The sequence below is a fragment of the Paroedura picta genome, chromosome 6, assembly GCF_049243985.1.
Source record: "Paroedura picta isolate Pp20150507F chromosome 6, Ppicta_v3.0, whole genome shotgun sequence".
Classification (NCBI taxonomy): Eukaryota; Metazoa; Chordata; class Lepidosauria; order Squamata; family Gekkonidae; genus Paroedura; species Paroedura picta.
This window is the reverse complement of record NC_135374.1, coordinates 86,724,062-86,748,013: the sequence shown is the minus strand read 5'-3', so window position 1 is coordinate 86,748,013 and position 23,952 is coordinate 86,724,062. Positions and strand designations below refer to the sequence as shown.

The 23,952-nt window shown below is 40.8% G+C and overlaps 1 protein-coding gene across 5 annotated transcripts in view; it reads left to right on the top strand.

Moving 5' to 3' along the window:
* The window catches only part of VWA3B (von Willebrand factor A domain containing 3B), a 76,932-nt gene that overhangs the window by 28,916 nt on the left and 24,064 nt on the right, over positions 1–23,952 (top strand). For all 5 annotated transcript variants that reach the window (XM_077343450.1, XM_077343449.1, XM_077343446.1 and 2 more), the window contains 10 exons: positions 9,610–9,726; positions 10,775–10,965; positions 12,290–12,444; positions 13,131–13,269; positions 13,527–13,658; positions 14,591–14,689; positions 17,753–17,935; positions 18,648–18,775; positions 19,629–19,813; positions 22,394–22,486. In XM_077343450.1, coding sequence (XP_077199565.1) covers positions 9,610–9,726; positions 10,775–10,965; positions 12,290–12,444; positions 13,131–13,269; positions 13,527–13,658; positions 14,591–14,689; positions 17,753–17,935; positions 18,648–18,775; positions 19,629–19,813; positions 22,394–22,486 — 1,422 coding nt within the window. The remainder of the gene's footprint in view (positions 1–9,609; positions 9,727–10,774; positions 10,966–12,289; positions 12,445–13,130; positions 13,270–13,526; positions 13,659–14,590; positions 14,690–17,752; positions 17,936–18,647; positions 18,776–19,628; positions 19,814–22,393; positions 22,487–23,952) is intronic.

The window sequence follows — 23,952 nt, the reverse complement described above, 5'->3', positions numbered from 1 at the left end:
TCACTGAATGGTTTTAATCACCCCAGAAGTGCAGTAATCGCCTTGAAATGCTTTGTGTGCTGTGTCATGCTTTTATAGGACAAAATTTGCACATTAAAAGCAAACACAATGAGTCTTGTGCATTTATCTTGCATTATAGTGGTAGTTATGACATCATCCCCAACCATTTGGAAAGTTCCAGGGACGTCTCAGGGGTCTGTGTGTGTGTGTGTGTGGGGGGGGGGGGTTGAGTTATTGCAAGCGCCTTTTACAGCAGCAAAGGCATGGGAGTGAAGCTATTTACAGTGTATTTCCTGCAAGGATGTTTTAAGAAATAGTAATATAAAAATGCCTTCTAACTTGTTGGAAAGCGATTTTTATGCTGTGTGTTGATTGAACAACACTAATTTAGTGTGTAAATTAAAGGCAGAGGCATTTGACTCCACTGCCCCATAGGTTTAAAAAGGTGGTGGGGGCCCAGGATTGGAATAATGGTGGTGAAAGCAGCAGATCTAGGGCTGTGGATGGAATTGAGGCTGTAAACAGTCAGATCTGAGATTCCTCTGGATCAGTCCAGCTTCATCCAGGTCCACTGAGATCGTTGGTAAAGCCTTTGGGTTATATTGCTGATAAATTAAAAAAAAATAATTCTGCCTCTAGGAAGAAAACTGAAATGAAGGAATGGTCAAAGGAAAAGCTCATAGCGTACTGCAGCATGAACAGAGGAAGGGGTTCAGGTGGGTTTGTAGAGGTCTGGCCAATATTATTATCCAGCAGGGATGTCAAAGGGATGAAGTCTGAAGAAAACATTCTGTCTAACCTAGTCTGGGCTTCAGCGTCAAAGGAAAGGATACCTGAAAAAAAAAAAGAGTGATCCAAGTTTCAAATAGTCTAATTATACAACAGATAACATGCAAGAAGCAGCCACATGCTCTGACATGTGCATATTTGAAAGACAGCCAGAAACATTCTCTTCTCAAGCATGGACATATGCATACCTGGCAATACTTATATAAAGATAACATAAATGTTCTGGCTCTTGGTATGTAGTATAGATCAAGGCAATGTACGATTGGTAATATTATTGTGAGCTGCCTTGGTCCATGAGGAAAGATGGGATAGAAATATTTTAAAAAATAAACAGGAGAACCAAAATCTCTTTATTCTGTGGTACATTTTTAATGAACAAATGGTTGTGATTTGGTGGCTGGTGTGGGTGAGAAAAAAAAACCCTGTGTGTTGATGTTGGGAATTAACCACTTGAAGAAATTGTTTCCTGGGTTGTTATCTTAAACTAGATGTGAAATTATTAATGGGTTCTCTAGTCTTTACTTGCATTCTACACAGGAGCTGCAGGGCAGGGTTGCCAGCTCTGGGTTGGAAAATGCCTGGAGATTTGGGAGTCTGGGAAGGCTTTTGGGGAGTTTGAACCTGTGAGTCTCTGTGTTGTAATAGTTAGATTGAATCCAGTGCACCCATGTGAAGGCCCACTTGAGGAAAGGGGTTAAATCTTTCCGCCCCTGCCATTTCACCAATTCACATCATACCACATGTTGTTGGCTTCATTGTGGATGCTAGTAGAAGGCTAGTGTGTATGTGTCTATTTTAAAATAGAAATGTAACATAGGTAGCTAAATCTTAACTCTTGTCAAGCACCTTATCACAGCATTCCATTTCTTTCAGCTTTGTTCCCATTATGGCCCATTATGCATGACCACCAAAACAGTGATTTTGGGTCACATGGAAAACGTGGAGGGGGAAGAAGCGAAGCAAACCGGTTATGCACGGGACGGGACGCAATGGCGGCAAAACCCAGAGTAACCGATTATGCACACGGCGACCCCGGCGCCACTTCTGGTTGCTCCCTGGTCACCCGGAAGCTGCGCTTTCTTCTGCGTTCCGCTAATGTGGCTTTTTTGGCGGCGTGCATCGAATCTGCTGCCGGTTGCGGCTGGCACCGTGCGTTATCGGTGATTTTAGTCGCCGCCATTCCACCCCGAATGCACGCTAAAACCCCCGTGCATAATGGGTCTATTAGAATTGGGCTAGTGGAAAATACTTCGAATTTGGAAGGGGAGAAATGTAAGGCCTGAGACAGAGTAGGATTTAATTCACTTTATATTCCCTCCCCAAGTAGTCTCCCAACTTGCTTTAAATGTGAATGAGTGGCCTCATATATGAGGTTATATATAATCTGTGCCCACTTGAATTGCTGAATACCTCTCTGTGCCAAGTGAGAAATTTAATTGCCTATAAAATGAGAAAGCGTTACTTTCTGCCAGGATTTTGGCAGGAGGATCCCCTGGGAATACAATCCTTGAGAATTTGACCTCAGTTGGATGGGATGAAAAATACAGCTGAAAATATGTTTCCTCTTGAAATCCATGGAAATGAATGTTACAAAGGGGAAAAAAAGATGTGCAATAATGAGAACATTGTTTCAGACTTTATTAAGTCTGGAATTAACAGAGAATGGCGATAAAATACTCTTTGAGTGCTTCTCTAGGTTCGGTATATGAAGCCTATGCAGCAGAATTCTGATCTAGTGCTGCACATTTTGTTTTTTTGGCTGCTCTGCTGTCTATTGAATCAGCAAGAAAGAGGTTAAACATTCCATTTTGCACACACAATTAATTCCGAGCAATTGCTTCCTTTGTTTATTGCCTGAAGGAAATTAGATAATAACTCTTTCTCTTGGGGTGGATTGAATGTCAAGTTCAAACATACCTCTGTGCTTGTGGCAGCTAGAGCTTTCGGTTATCTTGGCCTGCCTTCTAGCTAGGCACTACAGGCAGAGCCAGCTGTGCCTCAGTCTTTGTGGCCAATCTCAGCTGCTGATTTTCTCACTACGTTTTTGAGCAAGTACCACTAGTATTCTGACATTGCAGTCTTCAATGGTGGTCCTAGGAAGTAAATCCTATTGAATTTGGTGGCTCTTGCTTCCAAAAACATGCCTAGGATTGGAATAAAAAGTTGGTCTCTTGGCAGTTGGATGTGTCATTAAAGGTACTGATTGATTGATGACTGATAGCCAATGTGTGAGAGACTTTCTGCTGTGGTTCAAATAGTTCAGCAACAGCTTGGTAAGATGATAGGTGTTAGATGTCTCATTATAGGCAATGTTACAACCAGTGATTACGCATCGCAGCATGTATGTCTTAAGACCGCAACAGACAATAGTTTAAATAGCTTGCACGACTGAAATGCAATTATTTTATTTAGTACATAGTATTTGTACACACTTAAGTATGCAAATGATCTTGGCCAAAAGACTGTGTCATCATGGACTCATTTCAGTAGGGTCAAAGGCTCCATTTAAGATAATAATGATAATTCTAAAGCGCAATGCAATGTATGGATGCTCCTCCTTTGAACGTTTTAGTGGGAATGTTTGAAGATAGTGCCACATAAAGGTGATCACTGTCCCATGATCTGTGGGAAGGAATCATGAGCATCGGGTGACCAATATAGCTCCTTCCTGTGGAATTTACTAGAGTGTTGTGACACTGCTTCATGCAAATGATTATCATGCTAGGCCACTACTATATGAACCATCTGTAACACTTTGAAAAATTCATTCTATATCAAAACAAGTTTGGTTAATTTATATTTGCCTACTTATTTTTAAAGAGGCTATCTAGCATGAACTTAGACCTCTTGCCAATAATCCTCTGAACAAAGGTGTATGATTTCATCTTGATTATGGTGCTACTAATAATAATGCCCATTGCGGGAAAAAAATACAACAGGCTGTAGAACTTGGATGGAACTTCAGGTAGATTTCAGAAGGCAGTTAAACTGTCATGACCGGATGATGACCAGCAGTGATTGAATTCCAGGGTTCTTTAGCAGCTTTACCAAAGCCAACTCAAGCAGCCAGAGACTGAAAATAGGGACCTGTGTTACTAAAGTCTGCTTACATCAGTGAAATATTGGCATGTCGAGACTGCAGGCAAACACAACAGTTCTGAGAAGTGTTTATGAGATAAAAGCTAGTATAACTGAATTCTTTTGGAAGACTGTGTATCTAGATGGTAATGTTGCTAATTTTTTTGATTAATTTTAATGTATTGTATTGGTGGCATGGAGTACAAACACAAGCTCCATTATTATCAGATTTCCCTCCAGAGATTGATGATAGGAATTGTTCATAGTTTTCATACTTATTTTAGCTAGAAAGATAATGAAAGATAATGACTTGCTGGATTGTTTAGAGAAAATATGCAATGGGTTCATCCAGTTACAAAAAAAATGCAAAGAATGACCAGCCACTTTTGAGGGCGGGAATCTATATCTTGAAGATGGAAAATTGTATTTTCGATAAATAATTTATTTTGGATTGATACAGAGGTATAAGCTTTTAAAGTCTCTCTCATTTTAATCCTTCGTGTGTTTTCCCACCCTAAATTAGCCTTTCTCAACTTTTTTAACATTGAGAAACCCCTGAAGCATTCTTCAGGCTACGAGAAACCCCAGAAGTGGCACAATCCTGCAGAATACTATTGGAGAGCATAGCTGTATACGTCTCCACTCAGGATCCCTTCCCTTCCCACCCCTCCAGGGTCATCAGAGGACATTGGGAAGGGGTCAACATGACCATATATTATCATATCACCCAATGAATGTTTAACAAAGGAGTATAGGAGGGTGCAAGGTTCTCCCTTCCTCCATCTCCTCTTGTGAGGTCAGTTAGAGAACCCCAGGGCCATCCATGAGCTCTGTGACTAAGTAGGGATTGAACCTTGGTTCCCCTACTCCTACCCTGATGTTCCATCCACATTGACTCTTTAAAATATTGACTCATGCATGGACTTAAGCTTCCAGAGGATGAGAATGGTAGAGCTGACTCTCTCATGGAGATTTCCCACTAGAGATGGGGGTCACCTTCTAAGCTAATGGGCTTTCCAGTGACTGGTAGGATTGATTTCTAGCATTAAAGTCCATTGGCATCCCAGTGAAGCCTAATCCCCCCATGTATATGGATCATTAATTTAATCTGAAGAAGGACCATATCTGAGCAGTAGACCTGCTGCTTAGCGTGCAGAAGGTATCAGCCCAATCCTCGGCTTCTCTAGTTCAAAGGAGCTGGCTCTGATAGTAGGTGATATGAAAGACAGTGACTGGCCAAAGGTTACCTGAGATTCTGGGGAGCTGTTGCCTGTCTGGGATGCTAGTGCTGGCTTTGATGGACCAATGGCCTGATTCAGCATAAGGTGGTTTATGTATAATAACTGAGTAGAGAAGGACATTTATAGCAAGTGATGTTTTCTGAACTTCCAACTAGTTCTGTTTACAAGTTTTATTGAATGCACGTACAGCGAATGCTTCATCAATTGTTGTTATGCATGTTGAACAATTCTGATATTACATTTGATCTTAGCCAAAAAGCCGAGAAGCGATATTATACACAATGCATGTACAGCTGATACAAGCTCCACATTTAAGCAGAACTAGACCCTTGTTTCTGTTGCAAAATGAATGTATATTGACTCTTTCTTACGAACAGACACATGCACATGCATCCAGGACGTGTGTGTGTTCACTGTAATTTGTGAGCAGGGCCATGGTGATATAACAAACTATACCTGCTCAGAAATTCTCTTTCTCCTCTCCTGCTCCTCCATCCCACATAGCAAACTTTTTTTGTGGGGGAGCTGTTTTTGTTAGAAGTTGGTTTTGGGCCTCTGACTTGTGGATTCAGAGTATATGGTATTAGCCTTGGAGGACTTTCCCAGATTGCACCCTGCCTCCTTTCCAGCCTTGGCCCAGAGGTCCCTCTTGGGAAAGGGATAACTACATCTGTGGATTTGTTTATTTATTTAAATAATTTTTATGCTGCCCCTCCACCCATTCCCCAAGGCAGTGAACATTAAAACAATTGAACAATTAATAACATTTAAAATTATAAAATATTTCAGTAAAAAGTACATAGAGCACCCGAACCGGGGGGGGGGGCAATAACCATTATTGGGGGTATGTCATGTGAAACAAAAGATGTCTAAGTAGCAGGAAGAGAACAGATATTCTCTTCCTTTCTATGCAATTGTGTGAGTAGAATGGGATTGTAGGAGGAGTTCATAATTGTGACTACAAAGTGCCAGGAGTTAATAGCTTTTGTTTATTAACCTGGATTAGAAGTTTAAGGATCTCCTTATATTTAATCCTGAGCAGTGTTGGACTTTTTAAATCCCATTGATTTCAGTGGGATTTAATCAGCCTCACTGTGTACAGGATTGCACCCATTGTAATGAAATCCATTAGTAATCATCGCAATGAGGTCATTAGTTAATGTAATGCTCAGACCAAAGGTACAGTGCATTACAAATATAGATATAGACACAGATACAGATTTAAACTCTCATTAAAATGCTACTTAGGATACAATTAAATTTCCTGCAAGGAACTCCATTTGCAACAAAATTATACTGCTTGAACATTATTATTATTATTTATTTATGTCATTTATACTGAACCTTTCTTCCCAATGCGTCTTCAGAGCTGCTTGCATTGTTCTCCTTTCTTCCATTGTCTTCTCACAAGAACCTTGTGAGGTAGATTAGGCTGAGTGTGGGTATGTGGCCCATGATCATCCAGCAAACTTCCATAGCAGAGTGAGGATCTGAACTTGGGTCTTCCAGGCCCTAGTCCAGCACTCTCATCACCACACCAGAATGGCGTTAAGCATGGAAATCTGTATTCATTATTTTCTTTTGGGTACCTTTGTGTCAAGGGCAGACAGACTAACAACTTGCTTCTGGGTTTAGAAAGCTTTATTGATAGCAGATCAGCACACCTCAACATTCATAGTCAATTCTGGTCAATATACAGACAGCAAACATTTTTACCAGTTCTTTCCCGCCCAAAGTTGTCCAGTTCCCAGAGAGCAGAGGCCCCCCTACCACAGGTGCCATCCTGGGCTCCCTTCCAGACAATAGCCAGGCTGTTGCGGCCTTGGGTCTGAGACTGTTCCTCCCTTCCCGATAACACAGAGCAGGACAGCAATTGCTAGTCTAAATTATAGCTTGAAGCAGACAGCTCAGGGTTACAGAAACAGAGCTACACAGAGATCCTTAAAACAACACACGTTAAGCCAAGATGGTGTCATCGGTCACAAATCATGGCAGAGATCAGACGCCTGTTCCTGACACTTTGTTTCTTTAGAAAAACTTTATATGCACATCTATACATATTTTCATCTAGTTGAAGCACGTGTGATTGTTTTAAAATAGTAAACCCAAGTTTGGGTTAGCCTGTCAGATCTTTGAAAGTGCTTGTGCAGAAGAATGGAAGGAGAATTCCTCGAGTGTGTGCTTTCTCCCCTTGGTTTATAGTTATGTGGATTTTGTTTCTAATGCCCACTAGAATCCTTGAAGGAATGTCCCAGATGATGGCACTGTTCAGTAGCACATTGCCATTGCACAGTAACTGGAGAGAGAAGGAGGGAGATCTTGTTGTCTCCAAAAGAACGGATGAGTGGGCAAAAGATATTCATGATCTTCCTGATATATTCAGAAGTTTGTTCAACTGTTGGTTTAAAAAGACAGCTGAACATGCTGCTTTCACCCCATCCTAAATCTGGTTGTGCTGGCAGTGGTTTCTTATAGACCCATTATGCACGGGGGTTTCAACGCACATTCGGGGTGGAATGGCGGCGACTAAAATCACCGATAACGCACGGTGCCGGCTGCAACCGGCCTCAGCTTCGGTGCATGCCGCCAAAAAAGCCACGTTCGTGAAACGCAGAAGAAAGCGCAGCTTCCGGGTGACCGGGGCACAACCAGAAGCGGCGCCCGGATCGCCGCGTGCATAATTGGTTACTCTGGGTTTTGCCGCTGTCACGCTCCACCCTGTGCATAACCGGTGTGCGTCGCGTCTTCCCCCTCCGCGTTTTCCATGTGACCCGAAATCGCCGTTTCGGCGGCCGTGCACTGTGGCATCATGGAAGCATCGTAAACAGTGATGTTGCATTGGCCTTGAAAAAGAGTCACGCTGCTATTGCAGGCAGGGAATGTTAGGGCTGACATTTTAATAGTGGGAAGCAGTCTGATTAAGACTTTTTTGTTTTTAAATAGTTTGAGTCCTTCTTGTTTTGCTTTATTTCCTTTTGTGTTTCTTTCTTTCTGTATCTTTGTTAAGATCGCTGCTTTTCTTAGCATGGATTTTAATTTGTATGGTTTAGAAAAATCTGGCTTGCTGAATATCTCCATTGCAATGAATGGAGGTCTGTACCATGTAAGCACCCTGAGGGTATATGTAGAAGAAGAAGAATTGGTTCTTATATGCTGCTGTTCTCTTCCCGAAAGAGTCTCAAAGTGGCTTACAGTTGCCTTCCCTTACCTCTCCCCACAACATACACCCTGTGGGGTGGGTGAGGCTGAGAGAGTCCTGATGTTGCTGCTTGGTCAGAACAGCTTTATCAGTGCTGTGGTGAGCCCAAGGTCACCCCACTGTCTGCATGTGGGGGAGCGCAGAATCAAACCCGGCATGCCAGATAAGAAGTCCGCACTCCTAACCACTACATCAAACTGGCTCTTACACCAAACTGGGTTGGCGTTTCATTTGGATGTCATTAATTATATCCCACCTTCCCTTTTGGCTCAGGGTGGTTTACATTATAACCTTCATAACAACACAGTAGAGTGAAACATACAAATATAAAAAATATAAAAAACTTATTTAACAGTTAAAAACTTGTATCAACAGTGTAATAACAGTACCCAGTAAATAACAGTTTGGTTTGCCTGCTCTGTTTTGTGCAGTTTATGGGGCTTTTGGCTGATGGTTGGAGTCTTACTTAACTGTCTTGACCAAATGCCTGGTGGACGAGATCCTTTTTACAGGCTCCGAGGAATTGTTTTAGTTCCGACACGGTCCTAATATCCTCTGGGAGCTTGTTCCACCAGGTGGGGACAAGACTGAGAATGCCCTAGCTCTAGTCATTGATAGACAAGCTTTCCTGGGGCCAGGGATTGCCAGTTTGTTGGTGGTTGAGGAGTGTAAAGCTGTTTGGGGGGCATAGGTGGAGAGGCATTTCTGTGTGCACAACACTTCTCTGTGGGATCTTGTATTGGTGACGGTCAGGCCATCCCCTGTCCACTCACTGTAACATGGACCCTCCATGCACTTTTTTTGCCTCATAGATGTGTCAAGTCAATATTTGCACTCTGAGACATGAGGCTCCCCACTTCCTTCCTTTGGTGACTTATAGCCATTGAGCATCCATCATGCCTCCAGGTCTATTCTGCTTCTTGGTCATATAACAGCACGCCAGAATGTTGGCAAGTGGTTTTATATAGGATTCCATGTTTCACTAACAATAATATGCTGAATGCTGCTATTTTATGGACTCTGGGTACAATACAGAAAAAGACTAAAAACAAATACTTTCAGGAAATACAGAAGTATTTCATTTTGCTGTCCAATACTTTCAAAGCCATGCTTGTGTTATCTTGCATGCATTTGCTCCTGGATAAATTCAGGGGCAATCTATGGCCATTGCTCAGAGCTACTTGATGATTACTCAGGGAACCCGAAAAACAAGCAAGCCAACCGACCAGAGGAACTCCGACAGTCAGTGTGTCGTGAATCTTGCTTCCATTTCTGTACATCTCACATGTACTCTAAAAACAGGAGCAGGTGTCAGAGAAGACGTGTTCTTGATTTGGAAGGAATTGGAGGAAGCCAGGAACACACAGCTACAAGTTCAGAAAATTTTGGCAGAGTTTGCGGAGTCTGAGTCACCTAAAGGTATGCTTTAAAAAAAACACAATTTCTGATAGCGTTGTAAAAAAGTTAATAACAACGAACATAGACAAACTGCGACAGTCGCATTTAATGAATAGTTAATGTAGCCAGTTCTGAATTCATATCACATTTGGGGATTTCCCAATTATTCATCTTCTCCTATTGTTGGTAGGCATGCCATTTGTCAAGTACAAACTGTAAGAACCAAATTAGATGCAACAGTGCCTACACTGCGTCCAGCCTGTGGACGCTGATGCCACAGCGTCCAACCTGTGGACGCTGATGCCATTTTAAAGTGATATAAAAATTCTTTGAGTACCGTACCCAGTGCAGTGTGACAGGATAAAGTAGTCTCCTCCCCACCCTGTCCCATTCCAAGTGCAGAAGTGCCTGCAGATGGGAGCATTTTGACACTTGAAAAGATGTGAAGTGGGCGGGAGGGGGAGAATGCCTCAGCCTGCCGAGTTACAGGCCCCACCAGAATTGGACCCTCATGGAACTTCAAAATCCTTTTAAAATGATGTCATCTCCCAGTGGTTGGCCTGAAGAATGAGGCTGTGCTATGTACTATTGTTCATATCTCCCCAAGCCCTTGGCCTGTAGTCTGCTGCACTAAGAAGCAGGCAGGAGAGCAGCACTGGAGAGGACTCCAGGAGCCAAGCTTTATTGGCCATGTGGCACAAGCCTGCTTCAACTTCTGCAGCCTACCCCCTTGTTCCAGGGGTTAATCATCCAATGTTCACCATCTTAATTAATCATCTTCATCTACTGTTGTCCATATTGTTAGAATTGTATATGGGTACCAGTCCTGCAGTCCTGGGGGGCAGTCATTCACTCACTCACTCACTCACTCACTCACTCACCCACCCACCTAGCTCACTCTCAGAATTGTTGTGAGGATGAGATGAAAGAGAGAGTGAAGTAACCTGCTTTGAATCTTCGTTGGGGTGAAAGACTTGATGCAAGTCAATAATAACTGGGTTGCTAGAATGGTGTGTTTATTTTAAACTTTAAATCATCAAATGCTCATTCAGTCATGTTTTTACCCCAGTGACCAAAACTGACTATTCAGCAAATGATGTCCAGGATACGGCCAGTTCCAAGAAGTGGCTTCAGCAGAATGGTTTGAAGGCCCAGAACCTGATGATAACTAAAGCATTTGGTAGTTACACCTTTCGTCATGCAGATGGGATTGTTGACATAAAAACCAAACCAGAGAATGAATATTTGCAGACTGATGCCGTAAGTGGCTTAGTTTTTGTGCGGGGGAAGGGCAGGGAAGCTGTCTGACTTTTCTGTTGACTATATGTTGTAATACGGGTGCTGGTGGTTATATAGTAGGAGTTTTTGTTTGTTTGTTATTTCGACAGACACCATTTTGATATTATTGCAGAAGTTCTTGGTTTGCCTCAGCCAGTTTTGACTTGTTCAGCAAGACATTTTTCTGTGTATGTGCATCAGAGTATCAGGCAATGCTGACCTACCATCTTAAAATCGTTTGAAAGTAGACAGGGACTTGGCTTAACCAAATATACTTTGGTACCAATATATCCTGCGTTTTATTCAACATATAAGTTTTCATGTGCAAGCACGCTTCTTCAGATACTGCATGGATACTTCAGTTAAACTGTTGGTCTTAAATACTTGTGGAATGTGGGAAGTTTTCTGGGGTTATTTCTGCATTGGTGGTTGCATATAGAGACCATTATAAACTGGTGGAACTGTGCCTCAGGAAGGACATATAATGTGTAAATTTGACAATAAAAAATACTAAGGAGCTCCATTCTGTATGACAGTAATGGACAGGACATGCTAACTAATAAAGAAATTTCTTAGTACTTGATATTAATTAATTCCTTATTAATTAATTGAGATTTAAGTGTTAAGAGTTTATGGGAGATAGCCAGAACTTCATGCAGGGTATTTTGTTTATTGTCTGGGAATTTACCACTTGGAAATTAATTTGATTACCTTCCATTCTGTGTTCTAATAATGAAGATACTTTTTGAAAAAGAACAGTATGCAAGATGGCTGTCTGCCTGGCCATCCTTTTGATGGATTTAGGATTAAGGTTGCCAAACTTCAAGTGGTGACTGGACCTCTCCTGGGATAGCAACTGGTCTCCAGGCAACACAGATCAGTTCACCTGTAGGAAATGGCCACTTTGGTGGAAGGTATTATAGCCTATTGAAGTCCCTCCTATTTCAAAAACTCTGCCCTCCTCAGCCTCTACTCCAGGTATATTCCAACCTGGAGATGGCAACCCTAATTTAGGATGGATTTTCTGTGGAGGTGCATTTAGCATATGTCAATTAATACTCACGTATGCTTTGTTAGACACTGTGTTTGCATATGTTTTTAGTACATGTGAACTTGTCTGTCCCGGTAATATTCTGAGTTTACAAAACTGTTCTAAGGATTTCCTTTATTGGCTGATGCATCCTGTCCCTTACAGTCATACAATGTGGTTCTTTTCTGGTATTTTTTCTTTCAGTTTGTACACATTATAATCCCTTTTGGTTTTGTTTATGTGTAAAATCAGCACCACAAGTTTTTGCTCCTGTAGGAGACTAACAAGAAAACAGTCCATGCAAAATACTGTGACAAGTTTGTACATATGCACTTGGATGATGGGACTGTAGCCCATGTACATCTTGATGCTGGAAAGTATTTGCAGTATGAAGATAGAATGAAGAATGCTCTCAATCAAATGGAAAGCAGGTTAGCTTACTTTCTGCTGAAGTCTTTCCTAAACTAATTTCTTCGTATCTGTTTATTTAAAATATATTGCTGTTCTTCTCTTGTTTTGTGTGGACCACAGGGACAATATATATTTATTATGCCATATACACCACAAGGTTGTATACAAACATCAGCTAGATAAAAATATGAAGGAATAAAAAGAGAGTCAGTAGTTCTAGATATAATAAAAGGCACCACTAATGCCTGTCTAAGCAAAATGATCTAGCAGCCTTTCAAATGTGCCACTAACTCCTCTATGCCTTTATAGGGTTATAAATTGCATTGTAAAAATACAATAACTAATTTGTGTTGCGGTGTCGGTTGTTCAAGTATTATTTATTTTTTTAAATCTGACCTGCAGGAGGTCTCTTGCCAAAAGGGAAAATGCATGAAAAAAGTTATCAAGATTCTGTGAAATTTCAGAGGAATTAACAAGAGGAGATAATTCCCTACAAAACCACACATGCAGAATTGTACCCATCTACTATGATTACCATTGAATACACTTACATTTTTGCTTGTATTAAATACATCTCAATAAAAAAAAATGACTTAACTGGGTATATTTGACCCAAATCATGGATTAGGGAGAGGCTTTTAAAAGGAAAACTTCATTTCACACAATTTTTTATGCCTTTCATTTCACATGAAACGTTTTTCTACAGACTTCATGCGCTGCAAAAAGGGAGCAGGGCACTCTTTGGGGATGTCGTTGAAGATCACATTTATATTCTCATTGATACGTCTCACTCGATGAAAAATAAGCTGCCAGTTGTGAAGGAGAAAATAGTTCAGCTTATCCAGGTGAGTGACGATTACTATTTTAGTCTCTGCAGTTGTGAAACAAAGTGAATGCTTATATTTTACTGATAAAACATTGATGGTTTCTCCAGATTTGGAGCTGGTTTATGACAGTTGAAGAGATGTACCCTCTATTTACAACAGTTTGTGAAGCAGAATTAGAAATAATTTTTTAATATAACTTCAAATATTTGATTTTCAAATATAGCCAAGTTTTGATGTGTGCTTATATGAAGAATTCAGCAGACTGTTTCTTGCAGGATCAACTACAAAACAAAACTCAATTTAACCTTGTTAAATTTGATGCTGAAGCAATAGCTTGGAAAGAGAAACTTGCTGATGTTAATGAGTGTAATTTGGAGGATGCTTTGTTATGGGTAAAAGAGCTGCAGGTAAATACAGCAATAACTTCAAGAAAATGCAGATAAGCTAATTTATTTAAGCACCCTGTATTTATACGTATTGATTGGCTGCCTGTATTTGTACATATTTATTGCAAAAGGGGTTGTACCTATTCTTACCCTTCTATGTGATAGTTCTTGAAGTATTTCAAAAGTGCTATTAGGTGTTCCTCTTTTCTAAATCTGCTCACTTTGTTTAGTCTTTTCTCCTAGGATTTTGTATGTGAAAATACCCTGATTAGAAATGCAGACATTACTTAGGAAGAGTTCCTGAAGCAAGAGTTTACATTTCACATTTTCTCTTTCTGTGGCTGATCAGTTTCAGGTGTCACCTGTCTACATAGGAACAGGAAACGGAGGTTCCCCAACATTTACTGTTTCCCTGCAACAAGCTCACACCCAATGTAGCCTCTGCATCCTTCCCACCCACCTGGGATGCCCATGTTTTCACAAGGAAGATGCAAAACCTATATTGTGTACATGAGTTAGTTGCAGAGGAGCAGAAAATGTTGGGAAACATGCACAACCTAGCTGTGTGGCATAGTGGTCTCTGAAGTGGCTTTCATTGTAATCAAATGCCCAAGATTGTTCAATCCACACAGGTGATGTATTTCAGAATCTACTTTGCCCTATTTCTATCCACAGAAACACTTCTGAGTAACATCGTTCTGTTTATACTTACAAGGCTTATCTGTATCAAGGTTACATATTTTTAAAGTAACAGTTGAATGTCAAAATGCAGGTTATCAGATGTGTACTGGAAAAATTGACCAGGATTTAATGTACATCATATCAAGGCAGAGTTTTATAATTAGTAGAATCAGTCTCACTAGCACACTTGATAAACCAATGATGGAAGATATTCCACACATGTAACACCATTAATGTTTTCATTCCTCTGTATTTTCCCTTTGACTGATTAGGTTGGAAGTTCTACAAATACACTGAAAGCACTTCAGATTGCCTTTGATGACAGTAAAACTAAAGCCATTTATCTTCTTACCGATGGGAGACCTGATCAGGTATCTATGAAAGAAACACACTGTGTCAAGACAGTATGATGATGTAACACTGGCTGTGTGACAAGTCTCTGGAGGGGAGGGATGACTAAAGTGAGGCTAAGCCAGCAGTCACAAGAAGACACCAGCCTCTCTACATCTTTTGTCCCAGCAACAAGGTTGTAATAATGGAGACTTCAGAAGAAGCATGACCTTTCAAGCCTCAGAGTAGTAGGTCCCCCCAAATTGTGTGTGTTTGTGTGTCTGTCTGTGTGTGGGAGAAATGGAACAGGATTCTTGGATGAACTGTAAGCAGCAGTGTAAACACTGTGGGGGAAAGTAGCAATGTTTGAGGGGAAGATGGTGATGGAAAATGCCATCAAGTCATAGCTGATATGGTGAACCATGTAGGGTTTTCAAGGCAAATCAAGATATTTAGAGGTGATTTACCATTGCTTGCCTCTGCTTACTGACTCTGGTATTTGTCGGTGGTCTCCCATCCAGATACTAATCATGGATAGTGCTGCTTAGCTTCTGAGTTCTGATGGGGGTACTCTGGGCCATTCAGTCAGGGTAAGAGGAGGATACTAAGGGACAAAACTGATCAATGATGAAAGTTTTAGAGCGCATCAGTGAAAGGAAGAGCAGGTGACTTTGTGGATTGGTAAGACAAGACAAGGCTTGAAGGTGGGTGTCTGTTGGGGGAGTGAAGTAGGTAGGTAGTCTGATAGTAGAAGTCATAAATACAACAGAATTTAAGATGGGAAGAGATGATGGTATTGTGGCAGGAGCTTCCAGGCCAGAATTAGACAATAAATCAAACTCAGAGGTTTTGCTGAAGACAGTAGCTGCATGTATTGGCTCCACCTCCTTAACATGTAAGAGAACCTACTGTCTGTTGTGATGTCATGACATTCAGTATTTTCCTGTTATCCATAAGAGGCTGCCTATGATACACAGCCAGGGAAGTAAAGCATAGAATGCCTTTATTTCCCAATACAGATGAGGAGAAAGGAAATTAAACATGCAGCTTCTACTTCAGTCATATGAAGAGATCTGCATTTCCATCTTAAGTTTAGAAAATTTGCCATAGAAGCTTCAGAGTTCGTTGTCTTTCCCAAATGTTCAGAATAGATGGGAGTGAGGGTTGAGTAAGGTTCAGCCCTCCAGGATATATTCAAAATATCTTTTGAAGAGCTGCCCTTCGTTTGGAAGAATATTACATTTATTGTGCAGATAGTGGGAAATGAATATGGGGAATGAAAATGTTCCTGGTTTTAATGTGTAATACAATAAATTGCAGGAATGTGCAAGTTGCAGGAATTTGCCAGATAGTCTTAATGGTATAAACAGGTGGTGGAACATTAATTGTTGACTTATACCTGTCATTGTTGGGTTTTTTGTTCCATATGTCATTGAAGGATTGTAAATGTTGATGTTGGTGCACAAAGCTTACAACAGTATGTGGTCAGCAATGATCTCACTATCATATTATTACCAAACTTGCACTGCTAATATTATCTTGGAAGATTGCAGTTTATAACAGAGGTCTCCAACTATTTTGAGCCTGTGGACACCTTTGGAATTCTAACACAGGATGGGGGAATAACTATAGAATGGCTAAAAAATATTAGGGAGGTCATGCATAACTCTAATACTAACACTTTTACATTTTAAGCGGAAGCTGTGTTTAACAGGATGGCTTTTAAAATGAACCAAGTGTTTTAAAATACTTTCTTGCATATGCAAAAAAAACGTACATATTGAGCTAGAAGAAGAGTTCGTTTTTATACCCTGCTTTCACTATTCAAAGGAGTATCAAAGTAGCTTACAATGACCTTGTCTTCCTCTCCCCCCAACAGATACCCTGTAAGGTAGGTGAAGCTGACAGAGCTCTGTGAGATCAGCACTATCAGAGCAGCGGCTTGCCCAACTGGCTGTATGTGTAGGAGTGGGGAATCAAACCTGGCTTGCCAGATTAAAAGCTGCTGCTCTTAACCACTACAGCAAGCTGGCTAGTATCTTCCAGTACCTATCTTCATTTTTCAGGCATCTGACCTGGCTATCCCATTTACATGAGCTGGGTAAGAGTCACAACTGTACCAACTCACTTGATAAAATCCTTGGCACGCACCAGAAAAGGTGGCAGGTGCCATTGCACTGATGGGCACCAGGTTGGTTACCCCTGGTTTATCATTTTCCTGAAAAATCAACTTATTAATATGCACATTTGTAAGTTCTTTGAGTTTAAAACAGTGGGTTTAATAAATAGAAGATGGAGATTTGAAGAATCTTTTATAGAGCAGTGTTTTCAGACTGGATCTTTAGTAAATTAACATAAAGGAGGTTGCCTTACTACAGTCTATCCATCCCAGAATTCTGATTGCCAGTGGCTCGCAATCTTAGCCCAAGCCTTCTACCCGAGATCCTTTAAAATTAGTTTTGCCATGGATTGTACTTAGAATCCATATTATAGATGTGAAAAAGGTGTTCTACTACAGAGTAGTATAGTTCATCTCTACATTTCAGTCAGGATCATCTTAGTTTTGTCTTGCTGTTGGTTTGCTCTACTTATTGTTATGTACTTAGTTGTATAGTAAATATTCCGGAAAGCATCCTGGAAATTGTGGGGTATTCTCCCCCACCAGTGAGCTACCACAGATAGTATCAGAAGTGAGCTCTGCATACTGCATGGTTGTTTCAGATTGTATCTGCTACATAGAACAGCTGGGATTGGTTTATTGAAGCATCTCAAGTACCTGGGCTGTTGGACTGGAGGTGCCTGACAGGAAAAACATTAAATACATCTGCACAAGGCTGTCAGTTCCTAAGATGCAGTTCTTCTCATTGAGAAGTTTGTCATATTTCTTTTGGGAGCACTGATAGTTATGGTGGAAATTGATAAAAGCTTTCATAGTTTTCCTCCCTCTTTATCCTTTGCTTAAAGAGGTGCAGTTTCAAAGAGAGGCTGGGTAACATCTGTCAAACATGCTTCAGATTTACTGTATTAAGCAACTGGTTGAACAATGACCTATAAGGCCCCTTACAGACTACCTTTGAATTCAATTCTTTTCACTTTTTCTGCAGCCTCCCCAAATCATTTTAGCCCAGCTCAAGCTTCAGCGGAAAATCCCCATTCACACCATTTCCTTCAACTGTGATGATACTGGAGCCAATAAATTTTTACATCAGTTGGCCAGTGAAACAGGTGGACGGTTTCATTACTATCATATTTGTTTGATGGACCCTGATGCTCCTAAACCTTTTGAGGCAAGTTTTGGAAACCAGAAAAGAAAAGAAAACTCATAAAAACTTTATATTGAGGTCATGTGAAAGTTTCTTATGAAACTGTCAAATGTACCAACTACTGATGGGAGGGGTATGCTGTACTGAGATAACTAGTTTATGGTTTCATTACATTCATGTATTGCTTTTTATTTATGTATTTGTGTAGAGCCCATTAATGATAGCAAAAATAGATTTTAATGAAATATTCCAAGATGCTATGATCTCTGTAGTAGAAGTAGGACCATAAAATGAAGAGTAATGTAGCAATGATTCTTCGGAATACAATAATTTGTAGGAAAATTTAACTCCATCAAAGATGTACTGTCAAATCCGCAGGTTTTGGAAAGATAACACAATATAACTTTTCAACCATAAGTCTACTCTGGGATACTTGTAAAGCTTTAACTTGTTTAAAATTAGTCTTAAAATATAGGGAGAGCTGAAATGTACAAAACAGAAAGGGCTAGAAGTGAAATTTAATGAATGCTAGAAAAGAAATGCGAGAAGAAATAGAGAGTAAATATAGAAGCAAGGATGCATGGACAGTGTTCCAAGATATTAATTTCACGTGGTCATAATATAACATTTTTTTCCATTTGGAATTATTGGGTCAATTTATTATTATGTTCAGCAGTGGTTTAGTTCAGTAATAAAATATATTTTAATAAAAGACAATAACCCATGTCTCTTTCAGTCTGAGGATATATATCTTCTTAAGAAAGAGATCGAACAAGGGGAAAAAGAACTGAAGAAAATAAAAGCATTCTATACGGACGACATATTGATGGATTGGATTAATGGCGCAAAAGATTGGGAACATAAGTATGTGCTTTTATTGCCTTTACCTCTTATATCCCCCTTTGGCCTCCTTCTTACATGTTTTGTCTTTGCGTATTAGAAGGTAAAAGTTACAATAAGAGGTATTTTCCCAGGTAGGAATGTTTTTCAAAACATAAAAACTTTCTCTTGATGTAAAACAATTATAACCTATGCCTACTTCTCTGACATTTATTTGGAGGTTCTTTTGATAAAGGTTAGTAGAGATTAGACAAATATAATGTGTGTTTGAAAAATGTTAAGAAGTTTTTCATTTTTTTCCTACTCTTCTTAAAAGTTGAATAATTTACCCATCTGGCCTCAAAGTTTTCTTAGTTTTGCTTATAATGATTCTCTGCCTATGACCTGATTCATCCCCTGGGACTACAAGCTGCCATTTTCCATGCTTGAAATATGGCTTGAATAATAATGTGCAGAGGCCTGTTTATGGTGCATTACTCAGAGGACTAATTTGCTGTAAGGAGAGAACCACATGTGCAAAGTGGCCATTACAAATGGGACCATCACGTGTATTGCTGCTTTGTTGTCTTCTCCACGTGCAGTATCCCATTCACAAAACACCCAGCTTGCACTTGGAGAAACAAGTGACTGTAAGCAGCTCCCAGTATTTGACTCCTTATACTCCATATTCATGGTTGTTGACTTACCTGAGTTCTTCTAAGTAGATACATTTCTGTACTGTGTAGTTTTTCCAGGAATCTTTTTGATCATCGAGCATCAAGTTCACACAATCAGCTTTTCCACCACTCCCATGCCACAAACAAAATGTATTAAAAGTGCATTATTTCATAAATCACCCTTCTTGGCACAGCTAGTGATATGTCTGCTTCTTAAACAGACGTCGCAGGCAGGCCTTTACTGCATCCACAGTAAGCACACCAGTTGAAAGACTGACTCCCCCACCTCCAGGGAGGCCATTTTGTGCCTCTGAAGAGCCAGCATCAGCTTCTCCACAGCCTGGTGCAGACGGACGTCAGGCCCGCTCTGAGAGTCCAGACAGAAAGAAGAAAGCATTATATGCAGGTAAAACCGACTGTGCAGATTGCTCAGTAAAGCTTGTCACATCTCTGCTATATATTAAGTGCAGTCAACCAAGCACTGCTGTCATGCAATCCCACGCTGCCTTCATTTCAACACAGCTATGGCAGGCACAATGTTATATGGAATCCATCTTCTGTCAGCAAAATTAAAATATTCCAAGTCAAGGTAAGCTTGAGGTATTCTGATTAGGTGGACATTTGCATATGTACTGTTCATCAGCTTTCAATCACATTGACCGTTTCTTATGGTGGCTATGCTGCACAGTTGGCTTTACCTCTCCCTGGGAGAAGGAGACTTGTTTAGGCAGGTTCTCTGTACCTCCTAACTGGTGGGTGGGTGGTGGTGATGGTGATGAATCATAGAATCATAGAGTTGGAAGGGGCCATACAGGCCATCTAGTCCAACCCCCTGCTCAACACAGGATCAGCCCAAAGCATCCTAAAGCATCCAAGAAAAGTGTGTATCCAACCTTTGCTTGAAGACTGCCAGTGAGGGGGAACTCACCACCTCCTTTGGCAGCCTATTCCACTGCTGAACTACTCTGACTGTGAAAAACTTTTTCCTGATATCTAGCCTATATCGTTGTACTTGTAGTTTAAACCCATTACTGCGTGTCTTTTCCTCTGCAGCCAATGGGAACAGCCAATGATGGTGTGTGTGTGTTAGGTTGTTCCCCTCACTTGTAGGCAGAAAGTAATAAAATGGGCTGCTTTGTACTTTTTTGAATGCCATTTCTCCCTTAGCCACCTTTTGACTAGGAATGTATTAGGTGGCTGAAGAGAGAAGTATAGGACAGTTCATGTGTTACTTTCTGCCTGAAGTAAAAGTAAAAAGGAAGGAGATACACAGGAAAACTAAAACCTATGGTACATTAGGAGTTTTCATCAGAATATACTGCCTAAATGATTCTCACTTAAAATTGAAAATTAGATTCTTTTGAAAAAAGCAATATGTGATTCTAAAAATGGAAGTAGGTGAACTTAAAAAAACCAAACCTGTATTTTCCGGAAATCATGTGAAATCATTATTTTTGAACTTGTGGATAAATGTCACAGATGTTGTCAGGAGAATTAGTTATATCCCAACCAACTATATAACCAGTTAAGCCTGTTTAGACCTTACAATTTTCCCCTCCGTATTAGGATATATGCCAAGTACCAAAGAAGGCTCATGTTTGATTTTTCTCAAGGTTTGGCAGCTTTGTTTTGTACTTCAGTGGGCTATATCCTGGGGATGGTTTTGACATAAAAATGGTAATTCCTCTTTGGGGCTTCAAAAACTAAAATAGCTGGACACCTGTTTCGGAGTTAAGATCTTATACTGTATAGATGCTTTGTTGTGATTCGGTCACATTTCAACAATGGAACCCACATCAGGATATAACAATGAAGACATATCCCAAGATCTTTTGGATACTGAAGGATTAGATATAATTACATTGGAAGTGAGATTTGGCTCATGACTGTCACAGGGCCACGTCTAGACTGAAGAGGAAGTTTGGAAATACGATGTTTAATTTCGATTTTTAAAAAAATATTTAGGCTTTTCACTTTCCTCCACACCACAGTGTGCTTGGTGGTATTCCTACCAGAAAAATGATACAATTTTGTGTACATTTGTGACAAACAGCATTTAAAAGAGAATACATGGACACAGAAAGAGTTCAGTTTAAACTCCAAAAAGGAACATTGTCCATATATTTTAAAGATATGCTAGGATTGCTTGTAGTCTTTTTTTTTTAAACGTGTGTTTAATTTTTGTCAGTTTTTCTTAAGACATTTATTTTCTTTAAAAAAATGAAGGTGGTTCACTGTACATGTTATAATTGTTAGATCCCAGTCTGCATGATCATTTCAACAATTCCAAAGCATCACATAGGGAAACAGTTATTACATCTCCTGCCCTGTTCCTCCAGTGGTTTGTTTGCCTTCTCCCTGTCCTGCCTTCTGTGAGGCAAAAATAGAGTCCTGTTGATCCCAGGAAGGAGGAAAGGAAAGCTGAAGTGGTGGCAGGAGGTACAGAGGCGTCATCTTGTTTCCCCATTCTGGAGCTTTTAAAGAGAAAATCACTGTGTGGGTTTATGTGAATTGTTAGCCCTGGTCTTCATAATTTAGAGGAAAATCTCTAGACATGTTTATTGTAGATTAAAAGTATTATGTAGTATATCCAGCAGGTCTGAAGGAAGTTAATGAGGGACAATCAAGTACTTTTAAGCCTGGAAGGAACTGGCGTAGTCTCCTTTTCCCAATTTTCTAGGTAGGAAATGGTTCTGATGGTGGCGGTGTTCCACATCTGGCTTCTGAGCTGATGGCAAATTCCAAACCTGGGCATGATTCTGGGCCTGCCTTTAGTTTTTAAAAGTTATTCTACCAGATTTTCTGTGGAGTAGCTAAGGTACTTGCAGAAGGTCCACCTTGGCTTTTTTTGAAGTGTTGTGTGATTGGAAAAGGCAGAAAACAATTTATGGAGCCTGAGGACTTGTCTAGGCTAGCTCCTGCCTGAATAGCTATAAGCATAAACTCTAAGAGGTTTTCCTTTTTCTCTGTGAATATCTTTCCACAGAGCAAACCAGGAGCAGTATGCTCAGAACTCTGCGCTATGCAACAAAGCCTTTTGAACGTAGTCCAAATGGAAGGCCATCTCCTGAAAGAAAAGGTAGTGAAGGAATTTCTTCAAATGCAAGTGTTCTGCTTTTTATTTGTGCTGGTCAAACCCTTTGTTTCTTCAGCCAACGTGGTCCTCTTCTGGTCTACTTTGCCTTCTATCATGCTTCAGAATGGTTTATTGTATTGTATTCTGGACTTCATTCTGTACCCCCAAGGAAACAAAATATTGTCTATGCTGTAGTGAGGACTGTGGCCTTACTTTCGTGTCCTGGAGAAGTTGAATACAATTCATGTTTCATTACTTAAGAGTATGAGGCCATGTCTGTACTTGCCAATTGGCAGAGGTTCAAGGTGCTTCAGTGTGCAGGAGACCTACATACATGTAGTGTGTTCTTCATGCAAATGCATCAAAAGGCTTGATGGACACACCATTCTAAAAGGCAGGTGCAGGGCTGATGCTGGGAGTCAGCATCTTTGGGCAGTTACTAAGGGCATACTACCGCAGGAAGGCTTCTGCTGGAGAAAGGAGAGGCCACCAACCTGATTTCTGCTTGCCTTCCAGCAAGCAGGCACCAGCAAGTATTGGATCTTTCTGGAGGACCAGGAGCCCAGAGTCTCCATTCTCTCCTTGTTATCATGCTAGGGAGAGTGGGTAGGGTCCTGAGAGGCATGGATCCTCTTTCCTGCCTGTTGTTCAAGCATGTGTGGGCTGCTCTCTCTTTGCAGAGTGATAAGCAGGCACTGCGCAGGGTCCATAGCAGACCCTGTCACTCTCTTTCTTTACAGGTGGCAGTCCCTGGTTGCCACCTGGTTGCTCACACTCCTGAAGTAACAGCCAGCAGTGCTGATGCTTATCCTCTTGCTCCAAGTTGTAAACAGGGCTTCTCTGCTTTGCTGTCTATGCTAGGCATTGGTGACAGCCTTGTGTGCTGCACTGCATTGTCATTGGCCAGTTGCTTCCTTGCCAGTGTCCAAACAGTGGCTAAGGGCAAAACTAGCCCTCTCTCATTCCTCCCATTTCAGGTGAAAGCCCCTGACTTTTCCTTCACCCTCAGCTTGCTTGCCAGCCTGAAGAGAAGAGCAGCTCATTGAAGATTAGATGGTTCTTCCTCCCCATTCTCTATCCTGGGCCCTTGGATTTTGCCACCCTACTATTAGTCATTTGTTCCTGATTGGATGGAAGCCACAGCAGCACCTGCTGCTCTCCTGTCTTTTCCTTCCAAATAATAGCCCTCAGTCACTGCTCACAAACTGGGGGTGGTTGTGGTGGCGGCTGGCTGCTGGCAGTGGGAAGCCATGGTTGAGAGTGTTCACATTGTGTTCCAGGTGACACCCATAAGGCCACTAATAGGAAGGACTGGAGGCAAGTTGTGTGTAGTAGCTACTGTCTTATGTGAAAAAGGTCTCTCTCTGTGTGGGGGGGTCCCACCTGAAGGTGGTTTTGGTGAGTGAGGAGCTCCAGTTTCTGGATCACAGCCTGGGATAGTTCTGCAAGCTTCAGTTCCCTCAGAAACA